The sequence below is a fragment of the Geotrypetes seraphini genome, chromosome 11 (assembly GCF_902459505.1).
Source record: "Geotrypetes seraphini chromosome 11, aGeoSer1.1, whole genome shotgun sequence".
In the NCBI taxonomy this organism is placed as follows: domain Eukaryota; kingdom Metazoa; phylum Chordata; class Amphibia; order Gymnophiona; family Dermophiidae; genus Geotrypetes; species Geotrypetes seraphini.
This window is the reverse complement of record NC_047094.1, coordinates 122,173,280-122,191,471: the sequence shown is the minus strand read 5'-3', so window position 1 is coordinate 122,191,471 and position 18,192 is coordinate 122,173,280. Positions and strand designations below refer to the sequence as shown.

The window sequence follows — 18,192 nt, the reverse complement described above, 5'->3', positions numbered from 1 at the left end:
TCCTGGTTGATTTTTTTTTTACAGTCAGATACCACTGAACCCCAAAATCTGGGGAAAAACAGTCACCGGCAGCCAGAGCTGCTCTGTGCGTCTCAGATCTCACAGGATTAGCAGACTGAGGAGATTATTTTCCTGAAATTGCGCTTGCGTTTTGCAAAAATGCCATCCGTGCCCAGTTTAGGTGCCCCAGATGCAGCAATCACGACTCCGGTGGAATTAAAGAGCATTAGGGCCTCTAAGGAGGAGGGGAGCGTGGGATCTGCTCACATCTCACTCCCCCTCATGGCCCGCAGCACACGGGATAAACGGCTGCGAATCCAGCCGCCATCCGCCGCATCTAAGGCATGAATCCATGCCATCCTGTCCTGAGGTGGCCATCTGTGAAGTTTGGAGCAAAAACGAAGCTTCTAAGTCCAAAAAATATACTTTTAAAAACTTTTAAGAAAATCCAAGATGGCCGCCGTGGATGCCGATTTTGACAGAAAAACAGCCATTAAAAACGCAGGAAAATGCTAAAGATGGCGATTTTAGGATTTTACAGGTGGGGGACCAGGGCATGTAGGTAAACCCCCCCAAACCCCGATTTGAGGACCACCCCCAAAATTGGCAAACTTTATGACTCACAGACACCACAGATACATATGCTGCAATGCATTTCAATGGCAGCCAGCATTACACAGTGCAAGCATAGGGAGATCATTACCTCAGGAGCTGATTAAACTGGAATTTCAGATCTTCTGGCCACCTCAACTTCCTTGCCAACTTAGATCATGACCGCCAGGACCCCCCAGGGAAGACACGCAGTGCGGTTCCGATCCCGGCATACCTCTTCGGAACCGCCGCAGCCTGCACTCTACCCCTTTGCGGACAAACTAGGGGAGAGATGGCTCCCAATCCTGGAGACCCAATCCAATCTGCAGGCTGCAGTTTCAGGCTTACAGGGCACCCTCCAGAAGCAGACAAACTTTAAAAAGTCTGCAATCTCCCACCGATGGATCACTCGCACAGAGTTGATCCGCAGCACGAGGGCAAACCCGCGGTACTGAAGAAAATAAAAGACTAGGAATTGAGAAATAAAATTACGAGCAGAAGAAAACTAGAAGTTCTCAGCAAGGCTGCAGAATCAAACTGAACTTCAAAGAGAGTGGTCGCACAGGTGACCTCGCAGAGGGGGTTGGTTTTATTTTTAAGTTCTGCAGCCAAGGCTGGAATGGATGCACTACCCCGCTAGTTCAGGCTCCAGAGGGATTGTACAAGAATAGAGTAATGGGAAAGAATGAATTATTGATCTTTGGTGTTTTGACTTCTAAAATGAAAGCCTATCGGGGGTACAGTACCAATACTGGGCTGTAGTTGTACAATGCTGAGCTGTGAGCAAGGGTTGGGTGAAGCTTGAAAATCTGCACACCACTTCAGAGGAAGAAAAGTTGCACCCTGCCACCTGACCCTTACTTAAGTAGGCTTCATAGTTTCCCTCTAACTCCCAGCTTGGCATGACTTGGTGCTGTGTGTCCTCTCAGCAGGTCAGAAGGACTTCCTGGATTTTTTTTTAAGGTTTTGTTAGTTTGCAAAAATTAGATAGTTCTTTGTCTAACAGATGTTGGCAGTCATCTGGAAGCAGGAACTTTAGATCATTTATTGTTTCATTGCCTATTTATTATGAATTTTTGGAAATCAATTTGGGACCAAATTAATAATTTATTAGATAACCCAGTGGCATTATCCTATGATACTGTGATATTTGGTATGGAAATGAGAGCAAAAAGTCAGATTTCTGCAAACAACAATAAATTATTACTTACAATGACTGGTGTTGCCATTCAGCAAATCACATATAATTGGAAGGATTGGAGGAGATTAAATTATAACTTTTGGTGGAACTCTTTATGTCATATCTATAAAATGGAAAGGTTTATTGCACTACAACAGGGATATTTTAAGAAATTTCAGGATGTGTGGAAACCATTAACAAAATATTGGAAAGATTAATTGTAATTATTTCCCTTATATTTATCAATTTAAGGTGTAGGGAGGGGGGAATTTTATTATGATATGTTTTATATGATAATGGAGTATATAATAATAATAATAATAACTTTATTTTTATATACCGCCAGCTATCTTGCGACTTCTAGGCGGTATATGGGTGGGAGGGATGGGAAAGGGGAAGGGAAAATAATTTATGAAATGTACCAATGATTGTTTGTAAGTGATGTATTTATTGTTAATGTGAATGAATATATTTAACACTTAATGTAATTATGAAAATGAATAAAGAATATTAAAAAAAAAAAAAGGTTTTGTTAGGAAATAAGAGAACTTCCTAGGGACTATATGAATATTTGCTTCCATAGTAATCTTTTACACTTGGCAGCCTCAGACCATGAATGTGCAATTTTATTCAGACTTTATTAAATTCTTATAGTGCATCAGTATGTCAGTTAGACACCATTCCCCCACCACTCCCACCTTTGCCACTGCTTGTGCTTATAGGTAACATACCTCTCATCAAGGCAGGATTAACCAAAAGGCCAAGTAGGCACGTGCCTAGGGCCCGAAATGGACAGGGGGGCCCGATGAAGGAGGGCATCAACATTGTTTTTTCCAAACGGCGATGAGCCCCTCCAGCATCGATTGTCAACGCGGGCCCCCCCGATCAGCAACGTGGGCCCCACCCTGATTGGCAACATTGCCCCTCCCCATCGACGGAAAGTAAAACAAGCAAGCAACGTGGGTAAGAAAGGCAACGGGAACTGTAATTGTGCAAGTGGTGCTGCTTGCCCAAAGCTTCCCTCTGATGCAGCTTCTTGTTTCCGCCTGGGCACATGGTGGGGTGGGGCAGGAGGCCCAGTGTACTTGTGTGCCTAGGGGCCCTTGACGAATTAATCCTGCCTTTCCTCTCATACAATTGTATTGAGAACCCTTTAGGAAAACCTTTTCATAGTCTCTCCTCTCATTCACTAGGTTTGTGCTGGTTCCTGGGATACACTAGTCTTGATCAAGGACTGGTTCTGGCCTGTATGCTGAGCTGACAGCACAGGTGCTGCTTTGAACACAGTGTAGGCAGAGAGAAAGGGGTACACAGACCAATGACAGAGACTTCAAACAGATTTATTTATGTTCAGTGATACAGATATGAGGGAAAGTCACAAGATGTGCACAAGCTGAGAGCTCCAGAGCTGATAAAATATACATTTTCATATATGTCTACATATGTTGGCTTTTGTTTTCCAAATATAATCTACTTCTCATTAGGCAAAATTTGGACATGTGCAAAGACCCTAAATGCATCTTCTTTTAGGAGGTGTGTTTTTACAGTCACCTCTTTCCCTGCATGGTGTCAGAGCTTCTTCCAGTATAGTGCAAAGCTGTTCCCCCATGTCTCCTCCTTCAAGGCAAGGTACCTATTAAATGTGACAACAGCTTTGAGGCCCTTTTCTTGAGGGCAGTTTACTTACAGCTCCAACCAGGAAGCTGAGTGAGGTAAAGAATCCAGTTGGGTGATAGGATATGCACCACCTTCTTTGCATAGATTCAGCTCATGTTCTGGGAAATCTGTATTGTGTTTAGTCAATCAAATGAACCTTCCACTTTCTCTGATCTGTCTCTTAAGGGCTGACTGAGAACAGGCTTTAGGTCAGAGTTGAAACAGATTCCATGGCTTTACTTCCTCTGCTGAGCTGCGGACACTGCAGATTAAAGATACAAGCTGGAGATACATTTCCCCTGCACTGCATCAATGGCAGGCGACTTGGGGTGAGCTCCTCTGTGGAAAACTCCACAAAGTTTAACTAGTGCCAGGATGAAGCAGTAACAAGAGCAGACTTACATATTCTCCTCCCATACCATCTGTAACTCCAGGTGTCTCCCTCACCCATACCAAGACCAAAGGACATTCCTATACCTTCCCAGAGATGGCTCAGATGTTCAAGCTGTCAAGCACTTATGGAAGGAATACATATCATTTACAATCTATGGACAGACTAGCTGTGGCCCTCTGCAGCACATAGAGATGAGTCATGGTTGTGTGCTTTGACAACTGATCCTACGTATAGAGTGCAAGGCCACTGTGCAGCAGCCACGTAACAAAGAGCTGATGTTATAGATAGGCTGATCTTGTCTGCGCTGGGAGCGACACAACCAGGCCACTGTAGGTACAACTGGTACCACCACTGCCAGCAGGTCCACAATGAAATGGCGACTCCAATATGTCTTCAGTGCTGTGCTGGTAGCTTCAGGACCCAGCTCTGTACTTTCTTCCTCCATGGTGCATATGACACTGTCTGGTGGATGTGTGCCAGAGGCAGCCAGCCAGAGGGAATCATGGTGATTCTTGAAAGTCTCTTGGGGATTTTGGTCACTTTTTTCTGCAGAGTTGATATCAGTCTGGACAAGGACCTTTGCTGCTGTAAGGTTTTGAATTTGGGTGTCACTGGTGAGACCTATATCCTCCATTTCAGAGACCAACTTAGAGCTAGATTTGCTTAAGATACAGGCCTGGGCTTTATGGACCTTTTCCATAATGTTGCAAGGACTGGGGTGGTACTGCACACACTCTGTTTGCACAGCCTGCTCTGCCATGCAGCTGGCCTGCACTGCAACCTCTGTACAACTTGGGACCTCGGCAATGTTCCCCAGCAGCTTATCAGATGTAGAACTGGTGGGATGCTGGGGGCCATGAAAGGACTCATCTTCCAAGTAGCGTTCTGCCCCCAACATCATCACACTGCTCCGAGCCAAGAAGTCTGTCTGGTTCAAAGTATCATCTGTAGCCACAAAGCCACTGTCTGCTGTGTCCTCTGCTGAGACACTCTGTGAGTCTCCAATGCTTTGCTCAGTGATGGTGTGCTCATTCAGTTTTGTGTATGTAGAGCTGCGCGTTAGTGAGCGGGCTGGGGAGCCTCCAATGGACTCTGTTGCCCCCTCATCCCTCAGAGTCCCATTCTGAGCTATTTCCATGCTATGCAGGAGGGTCTCCAGCTTCCGATTTTGGATATTAATGTCCACAAAATATTTTTGGATGCCCGTGTCCTTCTCTGGAAGGGTGTTCTTCACAGTGTCAATGACTTGCTTCAGTTGTTTGATCTCCTTGCGTGCTTCCTTCAGTGCCAGTTGAGCCTCTACACGGTGACACTCTTCTTCAATCCAGTCCTCTTGCATACGTGACAGCTGACTCCGTAGCTCCTCAATTTCCATGTTCCTACAAATAGGCACGTAGGTGTCAAAAAAATGCATTCCTGTGCACATTGAAATTTCAAAAATACTTTGTAAATAGGTCCAGAATCAGGCACTTGTAAAGGGGAGCTGAATTGAAAGGAAGAGCAGCTAGCCCTCTGGCCCAGCACTTTCTCACATGCCAGAAGCATTGCTTGCCTGCCTTGTGCTTTTAAACATGTGTGATGGGTGCTGCTATTTAGACTTTTGTGTCAGCATAACGTATGTTCCAGTGCAAAAAGCATGAGTTCTGAACCTGTGGGTAGTGCACCTTCACCCCCAAGGAATGTAGAGGGCATCTACTTTTTCAACTCCGTTTCCCTGCATCACCAGGCACTGCCCTCTCTTATAAATATTTTTCCTTCTGCAAGCGAGTTGAGAAGGTGTCTTTTCATCTGCTCTGTTTAAATTTCTTATTTTTGGGTTTTTATCTGATATTTCGTTCAAGGCTTTGGGTGCTATAGAGGCTCCCAATATTCCTGGAACAACTCTGTCCGGAAGAAGCTGCAGACTCAGTATTCTGGCTTGCTGTACATTTGTCTTGCCACACCTGTCTGGCCAGCCTGCCCTAACACTTGGATCAGTTTGGGGTTCAGCCCCTGGGAATCTGCTTGCCCTGGTATTGTTCAAGTGATTGAGCGCAGGATATATTTGACTCTGTACTGATCGGGAGACCTTGCAGATGCCCGAAGAGTCATGTGCAGACTGGTGGGGTAGAGGGTTTCAGCCTATGTAAAAGGCAGCCCGAAGAGACAAGGCTCTGGACATCCTGCTTGCTTGTCTGAGGCAGGAAGGCTTTCCTTTTCTACAGTTACAGTGAGAAGCTGATAAACATAAGGCTGAATTGCTTAACAAATATTTCTGTTCTGTGTTCACAACTGAAGCACTGGAAGCAGGACCGCAGAAGACAAATGCAAGTAGGGATAGAGGTGAGGTAAACCCTGATCAATTTTCAGAGGATTGTGTTCGCAAAGAGCTAACTAAACTAAAGGTAGACAAAGCGATGGGACTGGATTGTGTACATCTGAGGGTATTGAAGTAACTTAGGGAAGTTCTGGTGGCTCCGCTGGCTGACCTTTTCAATGCTTCTCTAGAATCGGGAGTGGTAACAAAGGACTGGAGAAGGGCGGATGTGGTTCTTCTCCACAAAAGGGAAGTAAGGAAGAAGTAGGGAATTCCAAGCCAGTAAGTCTGACTTCTGTGGTAAGTAAATTAATAGAAATGCTTTTAAAACAGAGAATAATGACATTTCTGAAATCCTGTGGATTACAGGACCCGAGGCAATATGGATTCACTAGAGGTAGGTCTTGTCAGACATATGTAAACCATTTTTTTTTATTGGGTGACCAGAGAATTGGATAGAGGGAGTGTATTTGATGTGATGTATTTTAGATTTTACGAAAGTATTTGACAATATTCAACACAGACGTCTAATAAATAAACTGAGTGCCCTTGGGACGGGCCCCAAAGTGATGGACATGGTCAGGAACTGGTTCAGTGGAAGGTGACAGAGGGTAGTAGTCAATAGATATCTCTCTGAGGAAAGGGATGTTACCAGTGGTATGCCTCAAGGTTTGGTTTTTGAGCCTGCTCTTTCTAACATTTTTGTAAGCGATATTGCTGAAGGGCTGTCAGGTAAGATTTGCCTCTTTGCAAATTATACCAAAATCTGCAATAGAGCAGACACCCCTGATGGTGTGAATAGCACAAGGAAGGAACTAGCAAAGCTTGAAGAATGGTCTGAAATTTGGCAGATAAGATTTAATACTAAGAAATGCAAGGTCATACATTTGGACTGCAAAAACTCAAGGGAACAGAACAGCTTTGGGGATGAAGAACTTTGTGCATGAAAGAAGAGTGGAATTTGGGTGAGATAGTATGTGATGATCTACAGGTGGCCAAACAGGTTTAAAAGGCAACAGCGAAAGCTTGAAGGATGCTAGGGTGTGTAGGGAGAGGTATGGCCAGTAGAGATGTATGACCAGTAGAAACAAGGAGGTATTGATGCCCCTGTATAAGACTCTCTGGTGAGAACTCATTTAGAATATTGTGTACAATTCTGGAGACCGCACCTTCAGAAAGATATAAACAGGCTTAGTAGCCTTCTTCTGGACCGACTCCATCCTGGAAAGTGGTCTTCATCATAAGACGTATGAGAACAGACTTAGGGGAAGATTCTGTAATGTTCGCAGTAAAATCCAATGGGTCGCTGTTGCTGCCGCTATTGTAACCATTTCAAAAAGGCAAGTCATTCTTAAAAAACATACATTCAAATCTGCATATGCCAATCGTTGGTGAGAGCAATCGACAAATGCACAGAATACACACACAATTTTTTTTTAAACCCATATCAAAGATCGACAGGAGGGATGACCACTCCCTCCCGCCACCACCATCAAGCATCCCACCTGACCACCTCCCCAGCAGTTTTTTAGCCGTTCTTACTCTGTATCATAGACAAAAAAACTCCACTACTTCTCTAAATGAAATCTTTCAAAATAGGAGAATATTTCACCACTGTGCACAGGGAACAGGAAAAAGAACCTTCAGGAAGGTAACACTTATCCTGAAGGTTCTTTTTCCTGTTCCCTGTGCACAGTGGTGAAATATTCTCCTATTTTGAAAGATTTCATTTAGAGAAGTAGTGGAGTTTTTTTGCCTATGATACAGAGTAAGAACGGCTAAAAACTCATTGGGTTGCCGTCTGCATATAAAATTAGTTGAGGCTTTTTTCTCCACTTTACTTAAATGATTTTTCAAAGGATAGTTCCACCACTGGGCTTATAACATTTTTGCAACATTTTTTTGCTGCAGTAATTTATTTAAGATTGTTATTGTTAGTATTGTTTCTAGAGAGACATTTAAATACCTAAGTGGCATAAATGTGCATGAGACAAATATCTTTAATTTGAAAGGAAGCTCTGTAATGAGAGGGCATAGAATGAAGTTAAGAAGTGAGTAATCTAAGGAAATATTTTTTATAGAAAGGGTGGTATATGCATGGAATAGTCTCCCTGTAGAGGTGGTGGAAACAAAGACTGTGTTTGAATTCAAGAAAGCATGGGATGGGCACATGGGATCTCTTAGGGAGAGGTGGAGATACTGGATGCTGTGGATGGGCAGACTTGATAGACAATTTGGCTTTTATCTGCCTTCATGTTTCTATGATGCAGGCACAGCACATGGCAGCACTGTGAGTACAGTCCATTGCTGTCTGTAGGGGACATCGATGTAGAGTAGATTTGGGCTTTTTTGGAAGTTTCTGGGGCTTCCTTGAGGATTCCTCACCCCTAAAATCCTGTTGTTGGAATTTTTTGTCCATTACTGTAGCTCCCCGGGCTGTTTTTGGGACTAAAATTGCTGCCACAGCAACCATCTTAGATTTGTCAATTTTATTTTAAAAGCCTCAAAACACTTTGGGTCTAAATCTGGTCAGGATGGACTCCATAGGGATTCAGTTCAGGTTTGTGGCTCTGATTTTGTGACTCTAATGTATGATGCTTATTTGAAACGCAAGCAGTCCACCGGTCCAGCTGAGATGATGCTGGTTAGTACGCAGGAGAGGCTGTCCTTGCAGAACTTGGCTTCTTCTCAGGAAAAGGGTCTCTGGGAGCCTGAGGTCCAGTCAAAGAAGGACTGGGATGATTGGAGATCTGAATCAATGCCTCTACTCTCCAGAATTTCTTCCTTTTTAGGGGACACAAGGTCTCTTGGGGGGGCGCATCCAGCCAGAATACTGTAGCAGCCCTAGACTAGGGAGAGGATCTGACTTTTTAAACTAGCTTAAATGAAGTCATTGCAGTCTCTCTGTGGGAACTAGATTTAGAGGTTCTGAATACTAGTTCTATAGCACTTCCTGTTTAGTAGCTCTAAGACCCAGAATATGTTTTTTCCTTAGCATCCTGAGATTACTATGATGTTGATGGAGCATTGGGAGACCCCAGAAGGTCCCTTGTGGGGGCTAGGACAATGGTAAAGTTTTACCCCATGGCTCCTGACTTCCAGCAACTGTTTGCGATACCTAAGGCAGATTCCTTGGTGGCACAGGTTACAAAATGTGGAGAAGTTGTCCTAAAGGATGCTCAAGATCACAGGCTGGATTTGATCCTCAAAACATAGTTTGAGGCCTTGGCTTTGGGCCTTAAGTTATTGGTGGTGGTTTGTATGATGTGTTTAGAGTCATAAGTAAGATGTTTGCTTACTCTATTTTCACCCATAGGATGCTGTGGATCAGACAATGGGCAGGTGATTCGAATTCGAAAGCCACCTTGAACATGCTTCCTTTTAAAGGGCAAATGCTCTTTGGTAAAGGGCTAGATGATGTTATGACCAGTGTGATGGATTGGCAGCCTAAGCCAGATAGTAAGCTTAGAGAGTCAAGTCGTGGATCCTTTTGAGACTACAGATGGTCTTGCCAGGCTTCGGTGAACTTCACTTCTCAGAGATCATTTAAGGGGTTAAGGCAAAGCTAGGATTCAGGTTCATCTGTACTTGGATGACTGGCTCATCAGGGCTTTGTCCCAGTCAGAGGGCCACAAGGCAGTGTCGCAAGTAGTCCACCTCTTACAGGCTAGATCACCAATTTCCAAAAGAGTCATCTGGATCCTTTGGAGTACTTGGGGATTGTATTCAACACGACATGTCTTTCATCCAGGGGCTCACAAACAAAAGTTGAGGTGGCAGATATTAGAGATTCTGGCAGTCCCCACAGCAGGGCATTATCTACAATTATTGGGGTCTATGGTAGTGACAACAGAGGTGGTATTGTGGACAAGAGCTCATCTCCAACCTCTCCAGAGCACACTATTGTCCTACTGGTCGCTGCAGAAAGACTTTCTTCAGATGCCTTTAGAGTGAATAATGGAAGCCTATCAAAGTATGTGATGGTGGCTAAGGCCAGAGCCACTGTCCAAAAGATTGCCTCTCCACACAGCAACATGGGTGATCCTGACAACAGATGCCAGCCTTTACGGCTGGGGAAGTCATTGCAGGGTGATCCTGACAACAGATGCCAGCCTTTACAGCTGGGGAGGTCATTGCGAAGGTCGTTCAGCCCAGAGCCACTGGGAGCCTTCACAGAGAACACGGTCCATCAACATATTGGAGCTCAGAATCATTCAAATGGCTTTATGGGCCTTCCAAGAGACTCTGGAAGGGAAAGTGTTCAAAGTCTTCTCAGACAATGCCACAGCAGTGGCTTATATCAACAAGCATGAAAGCATCAAGAGTGCGCCATTAAAGCTGGAGGCCCAGATGTTATTCACTGAGCAGGGAATCTTTATCTGCTAGTCATCTTGGCAGCGCATGTAGCAGGAGTGAACAAAGTTCAAGCTGATTTTCTCATTCAACAGACCCTGGATCCACAGAAGTGGTCATTGGTCCAGATAGCGTCTGACAGGATTGTTCAGTGCTGGGGGCATCTGATATTCAACATGATGACGTTAGCCTGCAATTATAAGACCATACGATACTTCAGTTGAAGGTGCAAACGGGGAAGCGCTGTGTGGACACTCTAGTACAATCTTGGCCTGCCAGGGATCTATTGTATGTGTTCCCGCCCTGCCAATAATAGGTCAAGTTATTAAAAGAATAGTGGCGCATTGAGAGTTGGTGATCCTCATAGCTCCAAATTGGTCACATCATCCATGGTACGTGGATCTAGTTCAGCTGCAAAGAGATCAGCGTCTGAGACTCCCTCTCCATCTAACCCTGCTCTCGCAAAGTCCAATTACCTTTGAGAATATGGAACGCTTTGGGCTTATGCCTTAGTGCAAAAAAGGTACTCAGAGGTGGTCATAATCATCCTTCTTGCCTCTAAGAAACCAGTGACAGTTATGCGAAAACCTGGAAATTATTTCAACACTGGTGTTCAGAGAAACATATAGAGCTAATTAGGGCTCTGATAGCCACGATCCTATCATTCTTTCAGGAAGGTCTAGCGAAGGGCTTGGAAGTTCGTTCCTTAAAGGTTCAGGTGGCAGGTCTTTCCTGTTTTCAAACTTGATTAGAAAGAGGTTCCTTGGCTTTTCACCCTGATATTTCTAGGTTTTTGAAGGAAGCAGTGCAGTTGTACCTGCCTGTGCATCAAACTTGTCCTTCATGGAGCCTTAATCTCGTGTTGAGGGCCCTCACCCTATTTCCAGGGGTCCATTGCTGGGGTGCCTGCCTGTGTGACAAACTTGTCCTTCATGGAACTTTAACCTAGTGTTAGCTGTAAGTAAGGCCCCGCACAAGCCCTTACAGGAGGCCACACTGATGGACCTCACTGTAAAGACGGTTTTCCTGGTAGCCATCATTTCAGCTAGAAGAATTTCATAGCTTCAGGTCTTGTCATACAGGGAACCATTCCTCATAATCACTGAGGCAGGAGTGTTCCCTCTTTTCTGCCAAAGGTGGTGTAGGCATTCCATGTGAATTGAGAAGTCTGATTGCTGACATTTCAAGTCACATGTGTAAAGAAACAGGATATAGTTCCAGCACTAGATGTCCGAAGGGTACTCCTTTGCTACCTGGAAGTGGCAAATGATTTAAAACTTTCAGATCATCTTTGTCTCACAGGTCCTGGCCTGAGAGGAAGACCAGACTCTAAAGCCTCGATTTCCAGATGGATACAAGCGTCTATTTCCTCTGCATATACTGGTTGTGGTAAACGTCTGCCAATTTCTTTGAAAGCACATTTCACAGAAGTGTGGCTTCTTCATGGGTGAGTCCAAGATGGTTCTGCCCAATACCTTTACTAAGTTCTACAATACAAGGAACTGAAATGCAAGGGACCTGGGGAGAGGAAGAAGCGATATGGATCACTCTGAAAAGAGAAGATGGAACTTCTATCTACGTGGGTGTAGTCTACAGACATCCGACTCAATCACAGCAAATTGATAAGGATCTGATTGTGAATATCCAAAAGTTTGGAAGGAAAGAGGAGGTTCTACTGTTGTGAGATTTCAACCTGCCGGATGCAGACTGGAATGTTCCGTCTGCGGAATCGGAAAGAAGTAGGGAGATTGTGGATGTCTTTCAAGAGGCTCTACTCAGACAAATGGTGACGGAACCCAAGAGGGAAAAAGCGATATTGGATCTGGTCCTCACTAATGGAGAGAGTATCTCTAATGTTCGAGTGGGTGCTCACCTGAGAAATAGTGATCATCAAACGGTTTGGTTTGATATAACGGCTAAAGTGGAGCGTGGCCGCACGATATTTAAAGTCCTAGATTTAAAACGTACGGACTTTAATGCAATGGGAGAGTACCTGAAGAAAGAGCTGTTAGGATGGGAGGACATAAGAGAAGTGGAAAGACAGTGATCTAAGCTGAAAGGAGCGATAAAAATGGCTATGGACCTTTATGTGAAGAAAATCAATAAAAACAAGAGAAAAAGGAAGCCGATATGGTTCTCCAAACTAGTGGTGGAGAAAATAAAGGCGAAAGAATTGGCGTTTGTGAAATATAAAAACCCCCAAGAACAGGAGTGCTGAAAGGACTACAGGGTGAAACTGAAAGAAGCCAAGAGAGAGATACGTCTGGCGAAAGAACAGGCAGAAGAACAAATGGCTAAAAATGTAAAAAAGGGAGACAAAAATTTTTTCAGGTATATTAGTGAAAGGAGGAAGATGAAAAATGGAATTGCTAAACTAAAAGATGCTGGGAACCGATATGTTGAGAGTGAAGAGGAAAAAGCAAATGTGCTAAACAAATACTTCTGCTCTGTGTTCACAGAAGAAAATCCTGGAGAAAGACCGAGATTGTCTGGCAAAGTTACACGAGAAAATGGAGTGGATTCTGCGCTGTTCACGGAGGAGAGTGTTTGAGCAACTTGAAAAACTGAAGGTGGACAAAGCAATGGGACCAGACAGGATCCATCCCAGGATGGGAGCTCAGAGAGGTTCTGGCGAGTCCTATTAAAGACTTGTTCAACAAATCTCTGGAGATGGGAGTGGTTCCTTGGGATTGGAGGAGAGCGGATGTGGTCCCTTTTCATAAAAGTGGTCACAGGGATGAAGCAGGAAACTACAGGCCGGTGAACCTCACTTCAGTTGTTGGAAAAATAATGGAAGTGTTGCTGAAAGAAAGGATAGTGTACTTCCTTGAATCTAATGGGTTACAGGATCCGAGGCAACATGGCTTTACAAAAGGTAAATCATGCCAAACGAACCTGATTGAATTTTTTTATTGGGTGACCAGAAAGCTGGATCGAGGACATATGCTAGATATAATTTACTTAGATTTCAGCAAAGCCTTTGATACAGTTCTTCATAGGAGACTGCTGAACAAACTTGAAGGGCTGAAGTTAGGACCCAAAGTGGTGAACTGGGTTAGAAACTGGCTGTCGGACAGATGCCAGAGGGTGGTGGTTAATGGAAGTCACTCGGAGGAAGGAAAGGTGAGTAGTGGGGCCGATCCTGTTCAATATGTTTGTGAGTGACATTGCTGAAGGGTTAGAAGGAAAAGTGTGCCTTTTTGCAGATGATACCAAGATTTGTAACAGAGTAGACACCGAAGAGGGAGTGGAAAATATGAAAAAGGATCTACAAAAGAGGAATGGTCTAATGCCTGACAACTAAAATTCAATGCAAAGAAATGCAGAGTAATGCATTTGGGGATTAATAATCGGAAGGAACCATATATGCTGGGAGGTGAGAAGCTGATATGCACAGACGGGGAGAGGGACCTTGGGGTGATAGTGTCCGAAGATCTAAAGGCGAAAAAACAGTGTGACAAGGCAGTGGCTGCTGCCAGTAGGATGCTGGGCTATATAAAGAGAGGCGTAGCCAGTAGAAGGAAGAAAGTGTTGATGCCCCTGTACAGGTCATTGGTAAGGCCCCACTTGAAGTATTGTGTTCAGTTTTGGAGACCGTATCTGGCGAAGGACATAAGAAGACTTGAAGCGGTCCAGAGGAGGGCGACGAAAATGATAGGAGGCTTGTGCCAGAAGACGTATGAGGAGAGACTGGAAGCCCTGAATATGTATACCCTAGACTGGAAAGGAGGGACAGGGGAGATATGATTCAGACGTTCAAATACTTGAAGGGTATTAACGTAGAACAAAATCTTTTCCAGACAAAAGGAAAATGGTAAAACCAGAGGACATAATTTGAGGTTGAGGGGTGGTAGATTCAAAGGCAATGTTAGGAAATTCTACTTTACGGAGAGGGTGATGGATGCCTGGAATGCGCTCCCGAGAGAGGTGGTGGAGAGTAAAACTGTGACTGAGTTCAAAGAAGCGTGGGATGAACACAGAGGATCTAGAATCAGAAAATAATATTAAATACTGAACTAAGGCCAGTACAGGGCAGACTTGCACGGTCTGTGTCTGTGTATGGCCGTTTGGTGGGGGATGGGCTGGGGAGGGTGTAGATGGGCTGGAGTATGTTTTAACGGAGATTTCAGCAGTTGGAACCCAAGCACAGTACCGGGTAGAGCTTTGGATTCTTGCCCAGAAATAGCTAAGAAAAAAAATGAAAAAATTTAAATTGAATCAGGTTGGGCAGACTGGATGGACCATTCGGGTCTTTATCTGCTTTCATCTACTATATTACAAAGTGGATAAGGCAACACAAAAGGACTTTTCTGTTGGATTTGCAGTGTTTGCACTAGGCTCTTCTATCCCATACTAGGCTTGAAAGATTGCTTTGGTGCATCCCACAGGTTCAGGACTTATGTGCTTTTTGCACTGGAATGGAAGATTAAGTTCATACCTTGATAATCTTCTTTCCAGTAGAAAAGCACATGAGCCCTGATGCCCCCACCCTATCAGTTTTCAGTGTAGCTTGCTTTTAGCCTCAGACAGGTATGTTTTTGCAGATGCTCAAGCAATAAAAACATAAGAACATAAGAATAGCCTTATTAGGTCAAACCAATGGTCCTTCAAGCCCAGTAGCCCATTCTCATGGTGGTCTATCCAGGTCACCAGTACCTGGCCAAAAACCCAAGGAGTAGCAATATTCCATGCTACCGATCCAGGACAAGCAGTGGCTTCCCTCATGTCTTTCTCAATAACAGACTATAGACTTTTTCTCCAGGAAATTGTCCAAACCTTTCTTAAAACCAGCTACGCTATCTGCTCTTGCCACAACATCAGGCAACGCATTCCAGAGCTTAACTATTCTCCGAGTGAAAAAAAATTTCCTCCTATTGGTTTTTAAAGCATTTCCCTGTAACTTCATCAAGTGTCCCCTAGTCTTTGTAATTTTTGACGGAGTGAAAAATTGATCCACTCGTACCCGTTGTGCTCCACTTAGGATTTTGTAGACTTCAATCATATCTCCCCTCAGCTGTATGTTTTCCAAGCTGAAGATCCCTAACCATTTTAGTCTTTCCTTATATGAGAGGAGTTACATCCCCTTTATCATCTTAGTTGCTCTTCTTTGAACATTTTCTAGTGCCACTATATCTTTCTTGAGATAAGGAGATCAGAATTGAACGCAGTACTCCAGATTAGGTTGTACCATGGAGCGATACATTATAACATTCTTAGTCTTGTTAACCATCCCTTTTTTAATAATTCCTAGCATCCTGTTTGCTTTTTTGGCCGCCGCTGCCACACATTAGATGGAAGGTTTCATCATATTGACTATGATGACACTAAGATCCTTTTCTTGGGTGCTAATCCCCAAGGTGGATCCTAGCATCCGGACTCTAGTTACGGCTTCAAAGATATAGTAGTGTCTACTTAGGATTGCTCTTGACAAGGTCAGAGCCAAACAAGTGTTATTGTTGGTTGCACTCAGGTAGGTGGTTTTCGTTCCATCTTGCTGATGTTATGTTGTGTTTTCTTGCAGAGCAGATCGAAAGTATGTGATCTGCCCCTCTGCCTCTCCTTGTTGTGTCTCCTTTTTCAGTGGTTATCTTTGCTTTGGTACAAGCTAAGGAGAGAGGGCAGTGCCCAGTGATGCAGGGAGGCAAAGTTGAAAAAGTAGATGATGCCTTCTGCATTCCTTGTGGGTGAAGATGCTCTACCTACAGGTTCAGGACTCATGTGCTTTTCTACTGGAAACAAGATTATCGAGGTAAGAACCTAATCTACCATTTTTTCCTAAGACACCTGTGTCTTAACTTCACCCCCCCCCCCACCACTACTACTACATCCTTGGGCCTTGACTGTTTAAAAGGGAAATGAAGCCCTATTTGGCATGTGTATTATTTCCTCTCTTTATAAGATGACTTATAGTGCATACACACTTATCTGCATAACAATTGACTCCTCAGACAGATAAGCTTGTCTGTAGGTGAAAAGGTCCATGCTTTTTTTGACAGGTCTCTATCAAAAATTTGCCCCTCTATGGACATAGCTAGCACAGCACTGGTGCCTCACAACAGGTCACTCTGCTGTTTTTCCTCAGGAATTCTACCCCTAGCCTTTTCTGTCAGTGTTGCTGTTCTCCTGCTTATGCCTCCCAGCTTTGTCCTTTATTCTCTCACCCTGCTGCCTTCTCTACTCCCTCCTAATCCTGTCACACTACTAACATTGCTTCCTCTGCTCTCTTTCCTGGTAATTAGTCCCTCATCTCACTATTGCCATTGCTCCTGTTGTAGCCCAGCCTCTTCCTCCAGTTCTACCTTATCCATATTGCCATCATCCCCTGCCTTTTTCATCCATCACTGCTTATAACCAGAGTAGCAGCAGCATCTCTACATGCTGCTGTATTTCCTTCTCCTTTTCTGAGCCCTCATCCCACATCCAACTCTCTTTCATTCCCCCTGTGAAATCCACCCTTCATACCCCACTCTTTCTATCATCCCTCTTGAACATCAATTATCAGCATCCTACATATTTAATTTTTCACCCTTCCTAAATACCAAGATCCTCTGTCCCCTGCCTACATGCATACACACACAGCCCATCTATAACTCTTCTCATCACTGCAACAGCAATGCTGTACACTTTGACACCCAGCTCAACACTCCCTTTGTGACACTTAGACTCTCCCCATGTCCAACACATGCCAACACTGTTATATATATTTCCCACATGGTAACAGAACATGACAGCAGATAAAAATCAAAATGGCCCATACAGCCTAGCTTCCTTACTGATGTGTAAGAGTAACAGAGAGAGAGAGAGAGGTAGTGTGAGGTATGTTGGAGTGATGGGTAGGATGTGTGGAAATGACAGGATAAGAGGCAGCCTGGGGTGTGTAAAACTAAAGAAGGGGAGAGGCAGTGTTGGGTGGGTAGGAATAATAGGAAGAGCGATGAAAGGCAGTGTGAGATGTAGAGGAATAATGGGAATGAGGTAATGTGGGGAGTATATGAGTGATAGTGGTTGAGTAAGAGATAGAATGGGGTATGGAGAAATAATGGGGGCTGAGAGGCAGTATAGGGGACATGGAAGGAAAGAGAGACAATGTGGGTTGGGGAGGAATAATGAGGGTAAGAGGCAGGGTTGGGAATGTAAAAGTGATGGGGGAGTGAGGCAGTGTGGGATGTAGAGGAGTGATAGGGGTTAAAAGACAAGGTGGGGTATGTAGTAGTATGGGGTGAGAGAGAGTGCAAGGCATGTAGGAGTAATGGTGGTGAGGGGGAAGGGAAAGGGGATGGGACAATATACTGCCTTGTTGTGGTTACAATCAAAACAGTTTACATATTATATACAGGTATTTATTTTGAATTGCCAGACACAAAGAGCTTCCATAAGAATTGAATCCCATTCCCCTGGTTCTCAGACCATTGCATTAACCATTAGGCTACTCCTTCTGACTATGGCGGTATAGAAAAATAAAGTTATTATTATTCACTCCAGTATATAAAAGGCAGTATGTTGGTATTCCTCAGAAAAAGAAAATAACATCTGATCAAAAGACAGATTTATTAGTTTGTACAGAGATTGATTTGACAGGATTCCCAGGACACTATACTAGATAGATCTGCTCTCTTCATCACCTGTTTGAGTGAGTTTGACAAAAATTTGATAATGAGATCATATTTTAAGAACAGATATGTAAAATTTTGTGGAGATCTTGTATCAATTTTTCCTTATGTA

At 43.9% G+C, this 18,192-nt stretch overlaps 1 protein-coding gene across 7 annotated transcripts in view; it reads right to left on the bottom strand.

The window, feature by feature from the left end:
- Positions 1-3,094: 3,094 nt before the first annotated feature.
- The window catches only part of SNPH (syntaphilin), a 49,106-nt gene continuing 34,008 nt past the window's right edge, over positions 3,095-18,192 (bottom strand). For all 7 annotated transcript variants that reach the window (XM_033914292.1, XM_033914289.1, XM_033914287.1 and 4 more), the window contains exon 5: positions 3,095-5,200. In XM_033914292.1, the coding sequence (XP_033770183.1) occupies positions 4,018-5,200 (1,183 nt within the window). In that variant the 3' untranslated portion in view covers positions 3,095-4,017. The remainder of the gene's footprint in view (positions 5,201-18,192) is intronic.